At 32.4% G+C, this 23977-nt stretch overlaps 2 protein-coding genes and 1 non-coding gene across 6 annotated transcripts in view; 2 read left to right on the top strand and 1 right to left on the bottom strand.

The window, feature by feature from the left end:
* LOC118186418 (tyrosine aminotransferase-like) overlaps positions 1-23977 on the top strand; it is a 109770-nt gene that overhangs the window by 3045 nt on the left and 82748 nt on the right. For all 3 annotated transcript variants that reach the window (XM_035356508.2, XM_035356507.2, XM_035356506.2), the window contains exons 2-4: positions 6804-7691; positions 11304-11408; positions 12566-12633. In XM_035356508.2, the coding sequence (XP_035212399.1) occupies positions 7502-7691; positions 11304-11408; positions 12566-12633 (363 nt within the window). In that variant the 5' untranslated portion in view covers positions 6804-7501. The remainder of the gene's footprint in view (positions 1-6803; positions 7692-11303; positions 11409-12565; positions 12634-23977) is intronic.
* Positions 1783-1853, top strand: TRNAT-CGU (transfer RNA threonine (anticodon CGU)). The gene has a single exon. It is a non-coding gene; the product is annotated as a tRNA-Thr (tRNA).
* The window catches only part of LOC146996608 (uncharacterized), a 269060-nt gene continuing 257288 nt past the window's right edge, over positions 12206-23977 (bottom strand). Inside the window, exons 3-4 of one of the 2 annotated variants that reach the window (XM_085821247.1) lie at positions 20964-21028; positions 12206-12434 (exon numbers count right to left, since the gene is read on the bottom strand). In XM_085821247.1, the coding sequence (XP_085677373.1) occupies positions 12348-12434; positions 20964-21028 (152 nt within the window). In that variant the 3' untranslated portion in view covers positions 12206-12347. The remainder of the gene's footprint in view (positions 12435-20963; positions 21029-23977) is intronic. The other variant, XR_015042315.1, reaches the window with a different exon arrangement.

Genomic DNA, 23977 nt, shown 5'->3' with positions numbered 1-23977 from the left:
GGATTTCGCAGAAAGTGTCATTTTCCTCACACACACCGAGAGCGGTTCAATGGCAATGAAAGGTTAGCTATTTTTATCACCGTGAAAGATAATCACGTCGTTGCATTTCTCAGTATAGCAGTATTGAAAGTTGAGGCATTGCGCGATCTTCAACTGCCCATGTTTTGTAAACTCTCGGATAAAATTATTATTACCATTTTATAGTATTTCAATTATACTGTAAAATTCCCTTTTACAACACTGCAGAATATGAGCCTTTGCCATGTCGTAAATGGCAAATTCGAAATGTTTCACTTTAATTTTCTAAGCAAATTTATTCTCCTTATTTATGAAAAATATTGCTATCGCATTTTTTTCCCGTTTCTGAAGTGAATTATATATGACTACTCACAAATTTGCATTTTAATTAAACTGTTTCCGGCTAATATTTAAAATTTTCAAACATTCAATAACATATATATTGAAGGACTTTAAGAATCCAGCTCCTTTGTACTCAAATTATATATATGTATCTGTATCTCTCTATCTGTCTATATAAATATATGTAAAGATTTTGAATGCGTAGTCGAACGCTTTGACGAACTTTAAGAATCCAGCGCTTTTGTGCTACGATTATATACATATAACATTAGAATTTAATTATTACCTCCTAGGAACAATATTTCAGTATTATTGTAACTTAAATAAAGTAAATTAATATGACGTTCAATTAATTTAGAAGTTTGAAAAATAAATTTCAAATTGGGATGAATGGTAACCATTAAAAACGCAATACATATCTGTAAATGCCAATAGATGCAGAATATTCATTTTATTTTAATTGAACATTTTGTGACCCCAAATAACTTTTCATACAAATCGTGCCTATTTCGGAACGTAACATTTACACTGGTCATCAAAATTCAAGGATAATGACAGAAATAAAACGTAACTGATGTTTATTGAAAAATTATTAATAGAAATTTGTACAACAGCATTATTCAACATAATATAATTTATGCTAACTAAAACTTTTGTACAAATTTTTAAACATTATAATATGTTTGACATTTGACTATTCGCAAAGTATTGAAATTAAAACCAAATTTATGAGAATAGGAAAATGATGGAAAAATTATGTTACGTCTTGTGGAAAAACTTTCTCTTTAATATGGTGCATGGTCACCTCGGACAGATATGAATACCTCACATCTTGATTTCATGGACTTTACCAAAGTGTCGATTAAGTCTTGTGTAAAAGCACGCCATTCTTCTAAAAGTGCATTTTTCAGCTCCTTGAGGGTCTGGGGTGGAATTTGGTGCTCTGAAATCAGGAGCCGTAAAGCAATGGTCGAATGAAAAATAATGGAGAAACCTGTCAACACTTCCAAAAAACACTTAACACGTATTATGGTTATATGATTTCAGATCCCAAACGACTGAATCATTGATGGGGGGGGGAAACTAAACAATATTGCATCTGATGTAATTGATTTTAAAAGATCAAAGCTCCGCCAGAGATCGAATGATTAAGATCGCTGAATACTGGAAATTCGAACCGAGTTCGGTCTGAAACGGATGGGCTGGCTGCATGATCAGTTTTCACGGTTTTCCCAAAGTTTCACGCGAATACGAACCAATTTTCCTTAGAAAGTCTTCAATAAAGACACCCTCCTTTGAGCAAATGCTTTGAGACCTTTTGTGCTTTGCCATATCCAAATAACCTAACCCAATCCCGCAGTGAAGCATACATATTTTCATTATGAGTATATACTCTCTTACATATTCCCTCCTTCCAACAATGCCTTCGTGGTGTAATGGTAACACACTCGACCCGTATTCGAGAGGTCCGGGTTCGAGTCCCGGCGAGGGTATTCCTCATTTTTCACGTCTCCAGCATCAAAAAACCTAAATATCTCTACAATTTTTATCTCAAATATTACAATCGCATCCACCCATTTTTGCTAGGAACCAAAACTGGCTTTTACCTTTCTCCTGAAAGTAAAACATCGTTCGTAGCGTTATTCATCAAAATGTAAATTCTGAACGAAAATTTAGTTTCCGATAAATGGCAACATGTTCTATACTGTTGATAAGTGACAGCCCGCTGCTGACACGATAACGTGTTTAGACGGAATATACACAAGAAAAAAGTAAAAGATGATACCTAGAGAGGTTGTATTCATTAAATTCGCCAGTATTCATAATACTTTTTTTTTAAATAACAAAATAAAGAACATAAGTAAAATGCAGACACAAATATAATTAGTATAAAACTTATACATAGTATAAAACGTACTATGAAATTAACTACAAAGAGAAAATTAATTTCTTTGCAGTATAAACTAAATACGTTAGTAATTCTTTTTCACAAATACTTTTGTTTTCTGGGTTGAGATATCCAGACTTTCACAAAATTATTAAAAAACATACAGTAAAGTGATTAGATATGAAATGTTTAATATTACTGTAGAAGAATACTCATGATTTTCAAATGATCATAAACTCAAGAGACTAAGAATGTTTATCAAATAAATGTATTGAAACAGTTAAAATTTCTGTTATAGCCTTTAGTTTGAGAGATGGAACAAGCAAAGATTATGATTTCAGCAAGGGTTAATAGTGCTATAATACAGCTAAATGTTTTTAGGTTCTTTACTGGATTAAATTCGAGTGATGCAGTATTAAAATCGGGATATCTTAAATCAACACTCACAAATATCGGTAGGTATAACATTTTCTGCACGAATTCTACGAAAGTCTCCATTCTCTTGAAAAGATAGCCCTGGTATGCTTTGCCACATCCAAATATCCCATAGGGGTTTCAAGATCATTCATTTATTTTGGCCACAGACTTTATTTGTTTTGCTGAAGAGAGTATAGTGGGTTATTGGGTACGGTGAAGAGAGTACAGTGGAAAGAGGTATTATTGGGTTTTTTACCTTTGTTTTCTATCAAATATCAATATTATTATAAATCTTTGTTTTTTACCAACTATTAGACAATGAACAGATGCAATGGAAGTCTTTTAAAATCTGACATTAACTGACAATTGTCAGAAATTATAAAACTCTTTAGAAAGAAAACTTCAAACACGTATTTTCTTCTCATTTAAAGTCAATGAGCTTTTGAAAGCAATTAACGAAGACAATTAAGCAGAACTGTTTTCCAATTTAAATTCATAATTTATTTAGTTATCTGAAAAAAGCTTAAGAAAGGCAGAAGTAGTTGATGCCTTAGGTGATAAAAATATTATCATTCCCATTAATATGTAAGATGACATTCTCACGTAATAATTGAAAGACAGAAAGAAATTAAATTAGTTTTGCTTTTAAATCTGTCGGCACATCTAAGAGTGTTTCTGTATTTGTTTTTAAAGAAGACCCATTTTCTTCCTCATATATGTTATGATAAAAGGCAGCGAGAAGCTTTTTCGAGTTATAAGTATTTAAATAATAGAACCCAACCAATATATCGCAATGAAAGGGAGATTAACAAAACGTTTTATTTCGGGTCAGTATCACGTCTCCATTTCCTATTTCTGTACTTGTTATATTTAATCATCTTTTGTGTTACTGTCAAACGGGTTCCTGCACTTCGTTTTAATAGTATTAATTTGAAGAAAACATTCACTTAAGCTTGCTATCAGTAAGAAATATTAATCCTCTTCGGAGTACATTTGCTTTAATTACGTAAATATCCAAGATGTGATTTACAATCAATCTACCAATCGCTATTCAGAAAAAAAGTCTACTTCGAAATGTGTCAAGTTTGAAGAAAATGGTGTTTTAATAATCCATTCGATATCTCATAATTAAATGTCAAAATAATTAAAAATATCTTATAACAGAAAAATCAGAACTTAAAGCACTTCTCAAGAAGATGCAAGCAAGTTTTGTGTCACTCTAGTTACTTAAAAATATAACAACTGTGCATTGTGTTTCATGCTATAAATACATATTTGTAATCTGCTCTTTTGTCGTCTAACTAGAAGATATATGAAACAAGATTTTACGCACACAAGAACATAAAGCAACTTTTAACCATTTTTTGAAAACTTTTAACAACTTCTAGAAACATTAGGTATTTTGGAAGCAAGAGAGATTAAAAATGAGCAACCGCCTTTGCCGGGAATCGAACCACGGACTATTAGAATGCCGGCCCAGCGTGCAGAAGCCCTGCACCACGAAGGCACGCCAAGAAGGTGGGAGAAATACCTTATATACTCCCTCTTTTCAAAGGGCGACTGAGGTTTTTAGGGGACCCAATCGCCAAATCCTGGGTAAGGAGAATCATCATCCAATACCCTTTTAGTTCGGACGCCACTGTAGAGACATTAGGTACTTTTTGGAAGCCGTAGAGATGAGAAATTAGCAACGCCTTCGCCGGAAATCGAACCGCGGACCTCTGAATACCGGCCCAGCGTGCAGAACCACTACACCAAGCTAGGAAGGTGGGAGAATTACCTTATAACACTACAATGGAATACATACTTAAAAAGGCGAACTCTCTTTCTTGTTAAATGTGCAAAGTTTTTTTCTAACATAAATTTAACCAATTTCATAATTTCTGTGAATGTTGATTAGTTTTAGCTTTATCATTCATTTCTTTTTTTGACAGAGAGTACTCATCCCGTTAGTAACAAAAGTTGTTTACAGCATAACATGTTCAGAATAAAAGGAATTTTTAGTAAATATAAAATTATGACCTCTTGTATCGTCAAAGAATAATGAGTACTTTCATTTTTATCAATATCTTTTCTAGATATGGTAAATGAAAGGTTACATGGTCCTAAATTTAATACCGATTCGCTCTAACATCAACCGACCTGTGTAAATTGTTTAAATTTATAATATCAGTTGATTTTTGTTAATAAATATATAAATTTACATTTCACAAGAATATAGTATGCAAAATATTTCTTGCTTTCTAAGTAGCAATCGAAACCCGAAAAGGGGGGAAGCAAGTAGGCAGTGTAATTAGCCTAGAGGAGTACACAAGTCAAATTTTGTGAAGATAGCACTTATCGTTTTAATTCTGTGGGTGTGCCCAAAGTGGGCACGTTGATTAAATAGAGCTTCGTAAAGAGTGCTGAAACGAGCATTGTTGTCAATGAACTGACCCATGAGATGCGGAGAAACTAAGAATGCAGACTCTCCATTTGTCCTAGATGATCAGTGAGCCCGGTCTGGGCACACCCAGGGTTCGCCGTTTGATTTTAGGCAAGACTTCAAAGTAAAAATTTAAACTAATATAGAATAAGGAGATTAGCACACAGCCAAAAAAATAATAACATAGAAATTTCTTTTCAAACAATTCCTTTTATACCCTACAAAAATCTGGAAGATTTCTTTGAAAAAGGAGGGTCTTAAAAAAACTAAGCATGGCTAAAATATATGTATTGGTTTGTGCTCAGATGCCATCTACTATAAATAAAAAAAGGTTCAGAGTAACCTATAAATCCTTTTTCATTCAATTTTTCTGTGCGTACAGAAGGAAATTTATAGGTGTGTCCAGACTGGACACACTGTGCAGCAAAGGGTTAAATCTTGAAACGGACGGAAAATAAACCGCAAAGTTGTTCTCGAAAACCACCGAGCACACCTCTTAAAATTATGAGAAATAATAAAATTTTACCAGACAACACTTTTTTTTAAAGCAATCCTTACGTTTTTTTTTTTTTTTTTTTTTTTTTTTTTTTTTTGGCATTATTCAATGAGCGGTCTTTAGTAATCAAAAGCCATAATCCTCTTATAATAAAGAGCATTTATCCTAGTTGATGAGAAATCCAGGGCTGTGGAGTCTGGATCATGGAGTCGCAATCTGAGTTAGGCAGATTTTGGGGTAAAAGGAGTCGGAGCTAGAGTCGTTAAAAACACGTCGACTGCGACTCGAGTTTTTGTCGGACAATTTGAATTTGAAATGAAATTAATGTGAGTTAAAAAAAACATTTCGTGACAAACTGATTTACTTTTTTTTATTTATGGACTACATACCTTAAAAAATAGTTAGTTTCTTTTTTATTGACGAATTAATAAATAAATATAAGGAAGGAGGATGGATGTGATATTTACCATTACTGATTAAACTAGTATATTTAGTTACTTCATTTAGTTACAAATCTTATTGGTAAACTTAGGTAAGCAGCAATTATTGATCAAGCAACGCGATGGGGAAGTGCATATTTGATGATATAGAGGTTGTTAGAATTAAGAACGTGTTTAGAAGATGTAGATAACTTTAATGTTTCCCTAACAGAGGTGAGAAAGGAAGAATGTGATGTTTGTTCTTTCTGAAATGGAAGGTTTATTGCACAAGGAATCATTTCTTCAATGAAGAAAAGTGGTGTGGTGTTGTGGTGTATTTAATTATGGCAAAGCACACGAGGGCTGTCTCGCCTAAGGGGAGGGATGCCTTTGTGGAGGACTTTCTAAGGGAAACTGGCTCGTATACACGTTACACATGGGGAAAACCACGAAAACACCCATGCAGCCAGCCCGTTCGCGGGATTCGAACCTCGGACCGAACTACCAGTGTTCAGCGACTCTACCGCTCGGCCGCTGGTGGGCTCAATGAAGAAAAGAGAAACTAATTTGCTAGAAAAAGATATCTTGCTGGGTTGAATATTAGATCTAATTTTGTTGGATGACGAATAAACTAAAAAGGCAAACAAAGCCATCTATGAACTTTCATCAAGAATGAAAGAGCCACATGCCTGAATAATTCTCACAGAATTGCATCGAATAGCTAAAATTATTATGTTCTTCATTCTAAAATATGTAAGTAAGAAATATCTAATTTTAGCTTCTTTTTTTTTTTTCTAGAAAATCAAGACTTCTGAATTTCATCGATTCGAAAATTCTCCAACTTAATGTTTAGTTATTCAATCAGCTTGCCGGAATTCAAACCAACGGCCTTCCATGGTATGAGCAAGCGTTATTTAAATTATAAATTATACTGCTTCTTGCACTTTTTTGGAAGAATTAGGACTAACATCGTAAGATCTGAATTACTTGTATTATAGAATTCATATTTAACTTTCATTAAAATTTATTCTATTGTTGCGCATTTTGTGAATTGCTTCAGCTAGATGCAGAGATTTGTTGCAGGAATTCAACTTTAAAAGTCAAAAAGTGTGTTTTAAAATTTCGATCCCCTGTTACATAAGTAGCAAAGTGCTTGAAGTCATAAACGACTGTGATCTGTAATTTAGCAATAGCGAAAAGTGGTACTAATAGTATTTCAGTAGCGAAGAAGAATCAAAAGTTTCAAGAAATTTCCACTTTCACATCGCATATCGAAAGCCGATAAAATCGGTATCACTGACTGTTCCAGCAAGCTCAGTTTTATTTTGCAGACCTTCAAACAGACCAAAATTTTCAGCAATTCCACGGAGTTTCCACTTATTTACTGCAGCTTGAATTATATCAGATAAAAGTTCAAGGTTAGCTCCATCAACTTCAAGTCTTCTTAAAAATTCTTCGAGGTTCGTCGCACAGCTGTTTCGTATTCTTACTTCAAAATGCCAATCCGTGTTTCAGCTACTCTCGCAGATCCACCCCAGCTTCAGAGACAAGAACGTGCCGGCAGGAGAGGATGGAATGTCAAGGCATCGAATTTTGCCACAGGAACAATCAATCCTATCAGAAAAGTTGTGGAAAACATGAAACTCACTCCCAATCCGGAAAAGAAAATGATTTCGCTTTCCATAGGTAAGTATATCTTTATGATTTACTTCTGTATTACTAAGATACACATTATTCTAATATCTTAATTAAGTTAAAATATAGTATTTTGATGTAAAATTCTGTTTAAGTTTTAATATTTCCATAAATGCCTAAAATAGCTCAGCTAATGATTTTTTTTAGATATTGGCTACAATCTTTTCCCATTTCTTTTACTAACCTATCCAAAAAAATTCTAGAAAAAAGTATTTTTATTTCTTTGAAAATATTTTTACATCTTGCTGTTGTCCGGACATAATAATAATACACACACTGGCCAATGAATTAGAAACCTTTAAGATTTTCATTTGAATGCGTGCTAGGGATGAAATATGCAAATTTTTTATGGCGTGGTTTACAAGTGGTTACAATGCTAGTATATGTACGAGTGCTTTTCACGATGAATTGAAGTAAAATGGGAAAAACGATAGATCTTTCACCATTTGAAAAAGGGTTTATTTAGCTTTATTAGGATTCCTGTTTAGCTGGGGCCTCGATTTCGAAGACAGAAAATCTTACTGGGTTTTCAAAAGCAGCAATATCAAAGGTTTTTTAAAGCTGGGCATTTCGTTACCGCAATAGGCTCGCCTAACCAATACATCATCTGGACGGCTTGAAAACATAATATTCTGTTTGAAGAATTATATTCGATTCAGTCATGATATCCCCCCTTCCAATGACGGGCACTTGCTTATAATGGCATTGGCCACTACTAAGGCCAGAAGAGGTGGCCGTTTTATTGTGGAGGTACCTAGTAGGTGGCCACCGTTACCTCCTATGAAGGGACAGGTGACAGCAGGACAGGGCACCCGGACGGCTTTCTATGACTACTCGGGTGTTAACCTGGCCCTGCAACCATCTAAAGACTTCATAGTTGTAAGACGCTTAACAGATGTGTGCTCAATACATGTCACGTTACATCTACAGTATTATATGTGCACTGTACATTGCTGTGCTAATAACCTTGAACGGCATGTCGGCTCGCGGATAACTAAAAACAGTTACATTTCTATACTTCGGATACACATACCATTGCTGTCCTAGCTACTTTAGTAAGCTTTGAGAATCGTTATGCCAAACATGTTTATTGCATGTGCCCTATTCCGGCCTGCAGAGGTCTATGCCCATTTTTTCTAGCTTGTCCATTATGCTTTTAAGCTTTTGCCGCGTGCCTCGATGTTTTGCGAGGAGGCGTTTGAAAGGCAGAACATTGGTGGTTAGGAATTTGATGTGCCATTCTGCTGTTAAAGGGCACTCCGTGAGATAGTGGTCTGGTGAGCCCAAGTTATCAAAGACACACACATTAGTTGTTGCTAGACCCCTGGGGCCGTTTCCAACTGGAAAGGGGCCGTGGCCTGTTATATATCTCGTGAGGTAGGGCGCTGAGATGAGCCGGTCCACCTCTACCTTGGGCAGGAACTCATATGCTCTGCGGCCTTGCGGGATTTGGTTCCATTCTTTCTGCCAGTTTCCAATGGCAGTCTCCTCTATTTGCCTCTTTAGGCATGACCGGGGCAGGGGCACTTGAATCTGCTCCGTTTCCTCATTTTGGGCAGCCTCCCCTACGAAGGGACAGACAATTTTACATCCATGCCTTCTCCGGGATTCGAACCCTTTGGTATCGCAGTAGGGCTCTCCTAACCACTACACCATCTGAGCAGACATCATGATATTCAATACTAACAAAGACTTTGCTTTTGATATTTATTTTACTCGTAACAGCAGAAGTAATGTTTGTGAATATTAAAGTTAACAGTGTAATAAAACCAATATTTTAAAGACATTAACTTTTATCTCTTAAAGAAAATGTTTAAAGTTTTAAACATAAAATAAAAATATAAAACAAACTGACTGACAAAAAGGAAAATCGCAACTGGAAAATGTTTAAAAGTTTTAAAACATAAAATATAAAGCAAACTGATTGACAAAAAAGAAAAATCGCTTTTGTGAAGTAATTATAGTCTTCTCGGAATCTGAACTTCGAAAACAAATTCAACTGCAAATAAATGACGGAAATAAATCTTTTTTTGGTTTTAATTAATCGTTTGCAAATTTATTTAGTGGCAATAAATCCACGAAAACAGAGTATCATATAGTAACAAGTTTTGAACTATAACCACATACGAAATTCACGTCCTGATTTGACCAGTCATCAAACATACGAATAAGCAAAATACATTTATTGATATCAATCCGTTTATGGACAAAAAATTGCTCATCTAAAATAAATAAAATGTTTAGGAAACAAAAAAAAAAAAAAAAAAAAAAAAAAAAAAAAAAAAAAAAATTTGCAAAACTTTTGATTACTTTACAAGTGCTTTCTTTCTATAATTGGTTCTGTAAATTTATTTGTGTGAGAAGAATGGTTACATTGGTTTGATCTTCTCATTTTTAAATTTGTATTCTTCTAATAAAGCTTCAAAATATTTAGACTTCAAAATTTTATAAATAAACAAACAATAAAGCGTCAATTTTTTTTTTAATTTACGTAAAAATTAAGCTAAAATTTTCTGAGTGAAATTTAACTTTTACTATCGATGAAAATTTTAAACATTTTTAACAATTTAGTACAATAATTTATATTTCCATCAGCGATTTTAAAAATTTTAATTTATTCAGTGAAATTTTAATATAAAAATAGCGAGACTTGGTATAATAGGATTTTAACGAATTTCCATATTTTGCTTTGACATACTTTGATATCTATACCCGTGCATTTCAATCATTCTCATCTTCGTACGACTTGATTAAAGTCGTACGAAGCCGAGATGTTAATTAAAAACTCTAAAAACGCTAAATTTCGTTTCATGTTTCCGAGTGGCAACAGTCTCGCGCGCTGGAGATAAAAATCTACTTTATTTCGAAAAGTCTTGCCATTGTTCGCTTTCAAATCGTAGAGTTTCTTAAACAAAAATTTATAAGCTCTACCAAATAGGAAATAAAATTGCTTTGTCAAATTATTAAATATATTATTATTATATAAGGTCATGTTTTACATAAACAGCTGCTGTTGGGAACTTTTTTATTTCAGATTAGGATAATTGACAAGACATGTTATTGCCACGTTCATTCTTTTGTTGATATTGAGAAAAAATTATTGTGTTACATTAAATTTAAATCACAACTCCATACGTATACTTATTAACCTGAAATATCAAAAGTTTTGGTTTCCATGCATCATGGTCTGCCGACAAAAAAATTATTTACGAATTGGTTGTTTGGAAAGAATGAATTGATTTCATTCGTATTGAAATGTTTTTACGCATTTTCTTTTCAGGTGTACGTAAAACTTATTTTTTTTTTTTGGCCACAGCTTGTCCTTTAGTATTATTATTAAATTTTGATATTATTACAATAATAATTTTGTAAATAATTCTTACATGGGGATTGCTTCAATTATAAATGGAAATATTTCATTATAAGATTTCGCAAAAAAACTTCCAAGTTTTTTTGCGTTTGAAATATTTAAAATGCTTTTGAATTGTAATTAAAGAGCCTATATAAAGGAAAACAAACATAAATGTTTTCAGAATATTTTGGAAAATAAATCATTAAACTAAGAAACACCTACATTTGTTTACATTTTTATTTTTCCTTCAGGAGACCCAACTGTTTCTGGCCACTTGAAGCCTTGCGAAGAAATCCTACAATCAGTTGAAAACAGCTTAAGAAGTTTCAAGTATAATGGATATGCTGCAAGTACAGGTATTTAGTAATTTTTAGTTCATATTTTGTACAAAAAATATTCAAATCCTAAATATTAAATCAGGTATACTAAGATTTGGTTCATACTTAGATATTAAAGTCCACTTGCTGACAAAGTGTAAATATTTGACACTTGCTGACAAAGTGTAAATACTGTACTAGAGCGCTATCACGTATCCATATGTTTCAGCTGAAACCCATAAGATCTTCAAATACGTGACTATTGCAAGAACTGGGATAACGTATTTATTTTAAAAGTAATTAGTGTTGCCACAAACATTTTTATAATTTAATGCACTGTGTGACAAAAGGTTTCGTCATGTGTCCACCTTGCGCGCACAATTTAAAACATTCTGTTACATAACTTGATTTCATATTTAATATATAGCTTTTTATGACATTTGGAAACTACTGCGAACCAAAAATTCTAAGAATTTCATGTTAAATATTTATCTTATTTGGAGTTGAGTTTATAAAATGCATTTTATTAAAAAATCTGTACGAACTAGGAAATTTCTTTTAACTTTTTCTAAATTTTGCAACTCAATGCGCAAAGGTTTTTGACCACATAGGTCTTTTATCGTTTGTTTTTTACTTTAATTAGTTATATATATATATATTACAATTTCATTTAGAGTTTTCGAATTTATCAATAAATAGAAATTTCGGTACTTACGTATTAATGCCACCGCAGCTGCAGATTTGGCAGTTTTTAAGTGCCGTCAATCTACACTTAAAATTTTTGCGACAAATCATAAATTAAAACACTTTATTTAAAATCAAAACACTTTCAAAAATCAAAACACTTTATTTAAAATCAAAGTAGTCAATCGGATTTCGATGGAAAATGGGCCGATATAGATTTTAACATAGATTCAAAACAGTCTCTATTTTCTTTGACCTGATGCTGTCGCCATATGAACTTTGCTAAATAAGATTCTAAATGATGTCTCGCTGTCCCTCTATGTCTCTTGTTCCTCCACTGAGCACTGACCCACATTCTCTCAACTGTCTGTGTATGAACTCCTGTATCAGGATCAATAAAATTATATTTATGATTAACTTTAGCTTGCAGGAATCCCCAAAGCCTAAAACATACAGTTTTCATCGTATATCTATACACTGTAATGCAAATTGAATTTGTTTTTATAAAACAGGGCATCTACAACCCAGGGAAGCAGTTGCCAAATATTCGACCAGACCCGGTGCACCAATAGAGGCAAAGGTGAGTCTAGTTTTTATACCTTTAAGCCCTTTTTTTTTAAAAACCTAGTTTTACATTGAAGAGTTTATTTCGTTGGTTGTTCAAAGGAGAGAAGAAACAGCCACTAGTTGTGTCATTTAAGAATAATAAATTATAAAAATAATCAATAAGTATCATTTTATTACGTTTTCCACTTAAATTTTGTAACATGAATGAAATTTGAATTGAAATGAATTTGGTTTGAATGAAATTTTCTGCACTAAAAGGAACGTATGGGTAGCCATAAAGATAAAAATCTCGAAATTAAAAAAGCATACAAGATTGTTGAAATCTAAATGTTCAGTGTGGATGAGTTCTTCAGAAACTAATCTGAGCTCGTAGAGTCACTCGAATTCTCAGTTACGTAAAATACCCCGGAGAGGATTTATTGAGTCATGCATGTACCAACTGCGTTCTCCAGCATAAGGTATTTTAAAACTATCAGTTTTTACTTCCTTGTACGAAGTAAAAAGGAAGTATTGTAATCACGAAAAGCTTCAGGCAGCATATTTCAACGAAAATGTCCCCTTTGACCGCTTTCGAATGCAATTTAACTATGTTTTTGCGTAATATCTGTGCGTAAGCACAGAATAAAAGACTTTTCCTCCAAAAAAACTAAAAAACTGCTTTAAAATGAATTCTGAAGAGAATTTTTCGTGGCGTCTGTACGAACGTATATACGTACGTGCGTACGTACGTATCTCGCATAACTCCAAAACGAGTAGCCTCAGAACGTTGAAATTTTGTATATAAGACTATTATAACATGTAGATGTGCACCTCGTATTTTGGTTTCAATCGGCCGCGCCAAACGTATATAAATATATTTATAAATATATCCACTCTGTTACCCGGCTCAGTGATCTCAGTTTCTTTACTCTTATATGTTTGTAAATTGTACATTTTTTGCTTTAAAAATGATTGAATTATGTTGTTTTTATCTTCTGGTTAAGGGTTTTATGCCTTTAGTAAATCTGTATGCAATATTTTTAGAATTATCAACAATTTTAAAATTGTTTAAATGCCGCTAAGCCTAATTTGATGGCGGCCATTGCTCTTGTTTACATTTGAAACAGCTGAGTAGCGGATTTGTTGCCAATCTAGAGAAACTTAGCTTCGCAACAACAAAGATAACGCCTTCATTTATTATTTAAATCATGCTTAATCCTTTCTGGAATTTTTTCGAGGAAATAAGCGTTTGAGATTTACTTCGTAATTTTTAATACAGATATTTTGTGTTTTTATGCATTTTTGCCTTGTCGCGAAGTGAAAACTGAATGAATTGAATGAGAAATACTCAATCGTCTGTGAAAAACCATTTCTTTTTTGTTTTGTTTAAGGCTCCTATATTAAGGACTTTAGAGGAGCCTTAGTTTTGTTTGATTAATTTCTTTTATACATAGTTCTAGCCTTATTATAGTATTTGAGTAGAACATGTGGCAACGATTAGATAATTCTTTAAATGATATAAATTTTGTGCATTCTGAGTTATAATATGAACGAAACATAATACTGTTAAGTAAACCTAGCGCCTGAGTATCGCTATGGTAAACAAAGTAAATTTTAAAGAATAAATTTATTCTATTGTATTTTATGCGCTGTCGGCGAAGTAGGTTTAATTCAATCTAATAAGTTTAAATGAAATTCAAGAAAAAATGCGTATAATTTAATATTCCGTACAAGGAAGTTATGTGGTGTACATATCAGATTTTTTTCTTTTATGTGCAAAATTGTATTATAATGAAAATCCTAATTTTAGATTATTTATTTTGTGTTACTATTTAACGGAAGACATTGTATTTTTGAATCACAACTATAACGGCTGCGAAAAACTTGTTAAGTGAATATTTTTCAGAAAATATATTCTGCCTATTAGTTTATTTCAGTAACGCAGAAGTGCAGTATTAGGATGGATTCTCCCTTCCACGTGTCGATTAAATTTCACTCAAATATTTATTGCCAATGCGTTTTAAATAGCAGTATGTTTGATTTCATTTTCTTAAAATTCTTTACTTAATTGGTAGTTCAGAGTTGAAGTTATTGAAGAGTGTTGGCTAAAATGATGCTTGCTTTCTTTAAGAAAACAATGTATGGATACACAGTTGACATTCAGAAAATACGTTTCTGCACTTGTAATGAACTAGCCTTTTTCCCTAAGTTCTCATGTTATAAGTGGTGAATACTTTTAAGCTGGTAATTGGAAGATCAGTGGTTGGGGCCACTGATAAAAATTAAAAAAAATCATAAATCCTCATAATCTTTATTATAATAAAATGGGGTTTCCTTCGATCTGATCGAAGTGGTCTGTTATCTTATTTCAGTCGCTTTTTAACTTATCGAAGTAATGTCTTATGAGCTCTGTGGTCTTAATTTCGAAGAAGGCCCAAAGAATTTATTATGCGTTGAATTTATTATGTGTTATTGGGTCGAAATTTCTGATAGTTTTCACATACTTCGGATAGCATTTTATGCAACCACACCACGAGTCGAATCATAAGTAAAACGGCCCATCAGGCGGCAGAGCGGTAAAGTCGCTGAACACTGGTAGTTCTTTCCGAGGTCCAAATCCCGCAAACGGCCTGGCTGCATGGGCGTTTCTGTAGTTTTCCGTCTGTGTAACGTGTATATGAGCCAGTTTCCCTTAGGAAGTCGTCCACGTTTTATAGTGTGTCTTTGCAAAAACATGAATTCTGAAAGACTACGAGCATCCACACCGACCAATCTCCAGACCCTACCCGGTTTTGAATTTTAGAAGCAGAGTTCTTTAGTCTGTTCTCTTCCAGTCAGATACATATCTCTTTTGGAAAATATTCTTTATGGTTGCATCACAAGTCACCCATAATGGGACTCTTTCAATAACTGTCAAGAGTAGGAAACACTATCGCCTGCTGCAAGTGAGTATTACCGACCAAAGTATCAAATTCCTCCACGAAGGCATCTCTACCCTTAGGCTAATACCTTAACCCTTAGCTCTCGAGTGCTTTGCTACACTCATAAACCAAACGAAACCATAAATAAAACTATGTGTTCAGTAATTCAGTAATCTTGACTCATGCATCGACATCCCATGCGAAATTGTTTTTACCCATTCTTTCACTGCAGAATAAGGAGACGGTAGCAAATGCCTACCAAGCACTATTATTATGATTTTTTTTGGCTTTGAAATTAAAGTCAAAAATATAATCACTATATGATATGCAATTTTAAACATTTCAGAACAATCTAATACTCCATTTTATTCATTCAGTAAACAGTCAAAAAAAAAAAAAAAAAAAAAAAAAAAAAAAAAAGAGATACACGATATCTGTCAAGAAAATTTTAAATTTATTGCTTAAGTTCCTTTTATTATTGCCGTTACATAACGAAAAATTTTAAATAAGCCTATGTGTAAGTAACAGAACTTCTTGTGTTGTGTTAAAAAAAGAAGAAAAAAAAACATTCTCGATGTCATTCTTATTCTAAAATGTAGTAGTATTAGAAGAAGACGTGATAAATAAATAAAATACATGAATGTGGACTCCGACCTTGGTTTGTAAACGACTGTCAAGTGAAACCGGCATAGAAGCAATGACCGCTAAAATCGACCTTCAGATTGCTTTTGTAAGTATTGCTTGCATGCTAGGAAATCAAAAAGACTGCTGCAGAATATTAAACTTTCGCTGCATTTATGAGAAGTATGTCTTTTAAATTGTTCACTATTTGTTAAGTGAGGGAATTTCTTTTTTATACATACATAAATGTATATGACTTGTTTATCATAAATAGTCAAATATTACTATTTGTGTGAGACATTAAGCTAGTATTAAAGACGGGCTTTTTAGCTAGATTTTTTTAAAACTAGCAAAGGCAGTGTCATCGGTAAACTTTTTGGCCGCACCGGTTTTGCTAGCTTTGGCGACGGTCATGGCCGCTTGAAATTGTGAAGGATAGGCTATAGATCATTATATTAACATTTGTATAAAGTGCTCTATGAGATATGGATTCCCGAAATGTAAAACATACAGGTAAAAAAGAAGCCTAATTTTTCTCAGATCAGAATTCTACAAGGTTTTGAAGCTTCGATACTTTCATATGATGATGATAGAGGTAATAATAATAAAAATGGCAATAATAATAATTTATTAAAAGAGGTTTTATCTGAAGGCAAATTTCAAATCTGAGTTTAATGCATAAAAAAAAATCTGATGTGTACACCACATGACTTCCTTGTACGAAATATTACATTACACACATTTTTTCCTTCATTTCATTTAAACTTATTTTCTCGAATTTCATGGGAGATTGATTTGTCATTCAATTAATTTTCTCACTTCGCAGCAAGGCAAAAATACATAAAACATCAAAATACCTTTATTAAAAATTGAAACATATAGAAAAAAACCAAATACAGTTAAAGCAATTAAAAAATAACATTTACAGTTAAAGTGTTTCTATGCAGAAACAAGCAATTCGGCCAACAGGCCAGAAAGCAAATTTTCCGGTGCAAAATCTAAAAGTTTTCTTTTGGCCCACTCAGCAAAAAAGACACTGAAAGTGCAGAAACTGAATTAATTCCCTATTCTGCTAAGTGTCAAATGTAAAAAAATATGGCTGCTATAGTAAATCATTAGGCTTGCCGCACTTAAACAACTTTTAAGTTGTTGATAATTCTACAAATATTGCATGCAACTATATATCTAAAGATTGTATAAGATAGTATAGAGTGTATTATTGTATAAGGTATAGATGCAACTATCTATATCTTATACAATTTTTCAATTCATAAAAACCTTAATCGAAAGATAAGAACAACATAATTCAATCATCTTGAAAGCAAAAAGTGCACAATTTACCAAAATATAAGAATAGAAATATATATATATATATATATATTGGTGCTATAAACTAACAGCGTAGGATATATATATATATGTATATATATATATATTGGTGCTATAAACTAACAGAGTAGGCATATATATATATATATATATATATATATATACTTTTGGTGCTATAAACTGACAGCGTAGGCATATATATATATATATATATACTTTTGGTGCTGCCGATTGCAACCAAAATGGGAGGTGCACAACTACGTGCTATAGCACTCCTATGTATAAAATTTCAAAGTTCTGAGGAAACTCGTTTTTGAGTTATGCGATATACATACATATATACATACGAGTACATACGTACAGATGCCACGAAAAGTCTCTTCTGAATACATTTTAAATCAGTTTTATAATTCGTTTTGGGAAAAAGAGTCTTTTATTCTGTTCTTAGGTACAGATGTCACGGAAAAACATTGATAAATTGCATTCAATAGCGGTCAGATGGATATTTTCGTTGAAATATGATACCCAAATTTTTTGTGATTACAACAGTTCCTTTACTTCGTACAAGGAAGTAAAAATAAGAATAAATTTTTTTTAATTTATGTATTGCGAAGATACAAAGAAATTTAGCGAATAAAGTACACAACTCAAATTCTTTAATCTTGGTTGATTTTCCCAGCATAATTTGCTTCTTATGTGTAAAGTGAGTTCAAGCCTGTTGAATTCCCTTTTTCAAGTTTAATTTTTTGTTTAAGAAGGAAGAACTTTAATAATTGTAAGTTACCAACAAGTATGAAATAACCAAACACGTTTGATTGCATTTCCTCTATTCTATTAACAAATTTGTATCTGAATTAACGAATTTTCTTTAGGTTCAATGCTTTCCATTAGAGGCAGTTAATGGTAAAATTCGTTCACTGTTATCGTGATCTTTTTTTCCGAAAAGGTAAAATTCCAGACCTAGATTTCTTTCTTCTTTTTCCTGCACATTACGTAACGGAGAATGAGAGTGAAATACAATTCCCGTTACAGTTGAAAACAACATGTGCCTTGAGGCGCTTTAGAAAAGCAGTGAATAATAGAAGTCTTTAAAAGTATTCTTGAAGAACCTTGCGAAACTGAAGTGACATGAAACACCATTCAGGATTTCGAAATAGTATATTCAATATTTGTTTCAAAAATTTGATTTCTATAAGATGTGTTGGCGTGTTTCTATATTTTAAGAATTATGTAGTACTTTCGCTTCACGAATTTGAGAGAATTCTAATATCCGAATCCATATATTCGAAATTAATTCTATCGGAATATTCGAAAAGTCCAGAAAACTGAGTTTTCTTGTTCCTGTAGGCCAAACACGTAAATATATTAATGATAGTTTGGTTTGGTTTATTTGATTACGGCAAAGCACTCGAGGGCTAGCTGCCTAAGGAAAGGGATGCCTTCGTGGAAGACTTTCTAAGGCAAAACTGGCTCTTATACAAGTTACACATGGGGAAAACCACGGAAACGCCCATGCAACCAGCCTGCTCGTGAGATTCGAACCTCGGACCGAACTACCAGTGCTCAGCGACTTTACCGCTCGGGCACTTGTGGGCCTTAATATAAGTGAGAGAAATTTAGTCTTATTTTTCTGTTCTGCGTATTTTATGAAATCAAAAAATGCATATAAATACTAACATATACAGATATTTATTATTTATGTCACGAAATCAAACTATGAAATTATTTTTTTAATTGCCTAAACATGAATCTGATTTGTTTTTCAACAAACTAATTAATGAAGTTAATTTTACTCATTTAACCTTCGATTATGCGTATAATATTGATATAATGTAGGTGGCAATCAAAGAAGAAGTGTCTGAATAATAATAAAAATGAATCTTGGAAGGGCTTTTCGGGATCGCTTGACGCAGGAAAGAATGGTTGCATGCGATTTTATCTGTCTGTTTGTAATTTGGGTCAAATCTTGAACGTTTTTACTGAACACCCTTTTTTAAATGTTTTATATGTATCCTTTTGCATTATCAGTACAAATATATGATAGAAATCTTTTCAAAATTGTATAGGCACAATGCCTTCAGTGCGGAATTTCTTTGCAAAACCTTATTTAACTCAGTCACCGTAAAACTTTAATCTTCATACCACCAGTTAAGCCAAAACATTCCAAATGAATGTTTTTGAAGATGTAAAACCAATGTGCCTAATTTTGGAGATTTTTCAGAATTTTAGTTGCCGTGCACTTGATGAAAATGATGCATTTTAAAATCAAAAGATGCAATACTTGTATATTATCAACTCCACGAATTTAAATGATGATGTGATTCAATTTCTAAATCAAGTGAAAAGTCCAATTAATTTAATGTAATCTTATATCAAATTAGAAGATTAATTTTCCTATATTCAGAGACAGTAAATTTTTTCTTTCCATTTCCCCATTCTATAATCTAAAACATGCAAAAAAAAAAAAAAAAAAAAAAAAAAAAAAAAAAAAATTTACACAGTTTTAAAGGAACTAATTAAAAAAAAAAGACATTTTATAGCTGTCGTAATATTCTTGATCTTGTACGACAAACATTATCATTATTATTATGCGTTTCAGTTCATTTTATTAAATTGTGAACTCAAAAACTTTTACATATATAATATACATTACGAGCGTACTGAAATTGAAAAAAGAAATAATGGTAAAATCTTAGAATACGCTGCATAAACAAAATTGAGAAGAAGGAACTTAATGAAGTTAGAAATAGGTGGGACTAAGCTTGTGACGTCACAATATATTGTCACATTTTACACTACATGTGTTTACGGTTTTCTATAGAAAATAACAACATCGAATTGTTTAGTATTGTAAATTAGCATTCTAAATTCTTTGTTTTAAATTTACATTTCTAACAATTAAGCTTTGGCTTTAACGAAAATAAGCATAATAAACTGTTTATTTTAAATTAACATGATAGAATAATTCAGTTCTACCATTTATTAAAACGGAAAGCAAGAAGTCTTGCATACTTATATTTCAAAAAGCTTCAATATTTTCAAAGATTTTTAACCTTTAGTATTTATATAAATAAAAACATTTTTTTAAATGAAAATTTACCTCGTAGAACCTTTTGATTTTACAGTTTTCACAAATGATTTTATAGTTACACGACATTAGAATCCCATATACTTTTAAGTAGACAATATTCATTAAATTGCAATAAATAAATAAATAAATAAATGTATTAATGAAAAAAGAAAAATAATTGTTTACGGTAAATGAACATCGTACACAGCTTTGCACACATCAGAATTGCGCACCAACCATGATCATGATGCCTGTCATGAACATTTGCAACTTCAACATATATTCCAATGTAGTGAAAATAAAAGAGGATTTTAAAAATAACAGACGGCAGTTAGAAACACAGATGTCATTCATTACCTAACAATGAAATAGCCAAATCTGGCGTGCAACCGATATTATCCAATAATAATAAATAAAACTTACCTTCAGCCCTTTCTTTTTGTGAAATGTATTGTCGACATCTTTGCTCGAACTAAATTTTGCTTCATCTAAAAAGAAGGAAAAAAAATCAAATTCAAATATTTACGCATACTGCAGGAAGCAACAATATCACACCTACTCATCAGGTAATCAAAATGTTCTTTGAGCCAAAGAATTCTTTTCTGTATTTTCAGCAGTTACGGTTATAAATTTTATATAATTCGTTCAGTATTTTCAATCGTTTGGTAAATCTTAATTATGCACTTTTGAGCATTTCGTTGTGTTAAATGCGAACACAGTAAAGTAGATTTATAATAATACAATTTCGAGCAGTAAAATCATAGATTTAACATTTCAAATCAATTAAAATATAATTTAAATTCTCTTGAAATATAGCTGTAAATTCCAGAAAGAGGCGTAGCCAATATTACGTCATAAAAAGGCGTATCCAAGCTAAAGATAAATAAACAACGTCTTGATTTGTGCAACGTCTTCTAGAATTGAGACAAAATTATTTTTAATTTACCTCAAGCGAATCATATAACCCATTTTTATTGATCTAATTTTTATTGATAAAATTAAACTAGGATGTTATTTAATTAACGTATATTTTAGAAATTCAATGAAAACAATCAAATGATAACTACATCAAATACATAAATATTTGATCTCCACTGAATAGTTAAGTTGAAGCAATAACGCATAGACAGACGATTTTTAGAGGGAAAAGAAGTATTAAAAGAAATGAATTCGCTTCAAAGACATTTTAAAGAGAGGGAACAGAATTTCTAGTAGCAAATGCGACTTGCGTTACCATTCATTTGAGGCGATATTAATTTGCTTTATTTCGTTATAAATGCAACTGCTTACTTCTTTAGAACCTAAATAAAGAAACAAATCTTAATAAACTTATTAGACCACACAAAAAAGTACATTTTGTTTTGAGAAAAAAATTCTCTTAAATAAGTAAGCGTGTCATTTAATAAATAATTCCTTTTAAAATAAATAATTCAATTTGTATTCTAAGTAAGTTAACAAAGCGGTAGTCTAGTGTCGTTTGCAGGTTTTACCCACGTAAAAGGTTCAAACTGATGTCAGATGAATTTTAATCAAACTTCTTAGTTAGCATTTTAATTTCCTTTATTGTTTACTTCTTGCTTAGAATGCTAATTCGGGAAATGTATGTTTGAGAAGCAGTGTGAATTCACTCATCGCCGAATTCCTTGTTAGCTGGCAAGAACCGGTTAAAAATTTTGAGATGTTTCTATTAAAACATGTCACTGAATTAAAAAAAAAAAGCAAATTTGGAACCTTCACGTTATTAATAATGTTGCCGGAAATGAAATTTCCTTGAGAAGTTTGGGAATGAAATTAAGATAGATATTTCGCGAGGAATTAATTATCCAGACGCATTATTTTTTTTCTTTCTGTTATTTCGTATTTCGAATGTGTTTCTGAATAAATTATCTTTGCAAGGTAAGTTCTCTTTCCATAGAAAATATTGTTTTGGTGTTCCATCTATTTTTACAGCTGTCGCAACGACTGGTTCCTCAGTCAAGGTTAAATTGAGAGGTTAGATTCGGCACAAATTAATGGATGAAGATTTCTAAATTGTTTATGATAGTATATAGAATTTTTAATATGACACGTTTAAACAAACAATAATTTCTTTGTCATATTTTTACTATCATCATGAAAATAAAGTCATTCCAAAAACGATTATAAAATTTAATTCAAAGGATAAAACTGTGATTTCACATAATTCTGTTAAAAAGATCCAAGCAAAATTACGTTTGAGATTTATATTGTAAGTCATTAGTTTTTTTTTTTTAGTCCAAAGGGGCAATTTTCCCGGAAGAACTTTTAATTTCGTTTTGACATTTTGCATTGAAATGTCGGTTCAACTTTCAAATTGTTGCCACCAAATGTTATAAGCCCTGTATTATATTTAAAGAAATTAAGTAATGAGAGATCTGCATAAATGTATGTATGTTTCTCGCATTGTGATAAAAGAACGGTACCTAGAGCCATCCAATTTTGAATAACGTAATCCTCCTGTGAATATGGCCATCTGAAATCTCAAATTTGAATTTTGCTCAATTATCTATTTCATATTTTATAAAACTTTCAACGATTTCAAAGCAAGCAGTGGCAACACTGTACGGGGGAAAAGGAAAAAAAAAAAAAAAAACATTTTTATCTCCAGCGAGCGAGACTGTGTATCGGAAATTCTAAAGATATGCTTTATTTTAAAATTATTTTTGCGATATTGCTGTTTCAAAATTAAGAACGTTAGAGCCGTAGATAATTTTGCAAACAGAAACTCGGAACAGCTAATCAAACGGATCTTTTCCAAGCTATCATTTTGAACACATCTCACATGATCTCTGTCCTTCTATGTAGTTACACCAATGCCTTCTACTTTTTTCGAGTATATCTCAAACTTTTATCAGTACTCATGTAGTTATTCGAGAACAGGCGCTTATTGCTCCAATTTATTTACATTGCTTAAAAATGTGCGTCAACCAAAGTAAAAAAAGATTATTTAATTCTTCCATTGACTACAAATACTTCTATATGCTTCGACGCATTGACTAGTAAGGTATTTCTCCCGCTTTCCTAGCGTGCCCTCGTGGTGTAGTGGTTCTAAACACTGGGCCGGTATTCCAGAGGTCCGCGGTTCGAATCCCGGTGAAGGCCTTTGCTCATTTATCATCTCTCTGGCTTCGGAGAAAAAATCCTAATGTCTCTACAGTGGCGCCCGAACTAAAAGGGTTGTGGATGATGATTTTCCACACCCAGGATTTGGCGAGTAGGTCCACTAAAAGCCTAGTCGCCCTTTAAAAAGGGGAGTATGTAAGGTATTTCTCCCGCTTTCCTAGCGTGCCTTGGTGGTGTAGTGGTTCTGCACACTGGGCCGGTATTCCAGAGGTCCGCGGTTCGATTCCCGGCGAAGGCGTTTGCTCATTTTTCATCTCTCTGGCTTCGAAAAGGAATCCTAGTGTCTCTACAACCTA

The sequence above is a fragment of the Stegodyphus dumicola genome, chromosome 7 (assembly GCF_044657685.1).
Source record: "Stegodyphus dumicola isolate Sdum_Otavi_A_Nest chromosome 7, ASM4465768v1".
In the NCBI taxonomy this organism is placed as follows: Eukaryota; Metazoa; Arthropoda; class Arachnida; order Araneae; family Eresidae; genus Stegodyphus; species Stegodyphus dumicola.
This window is presented reverse-complemented; position numbering and strand designations above follow the sequence as displayed.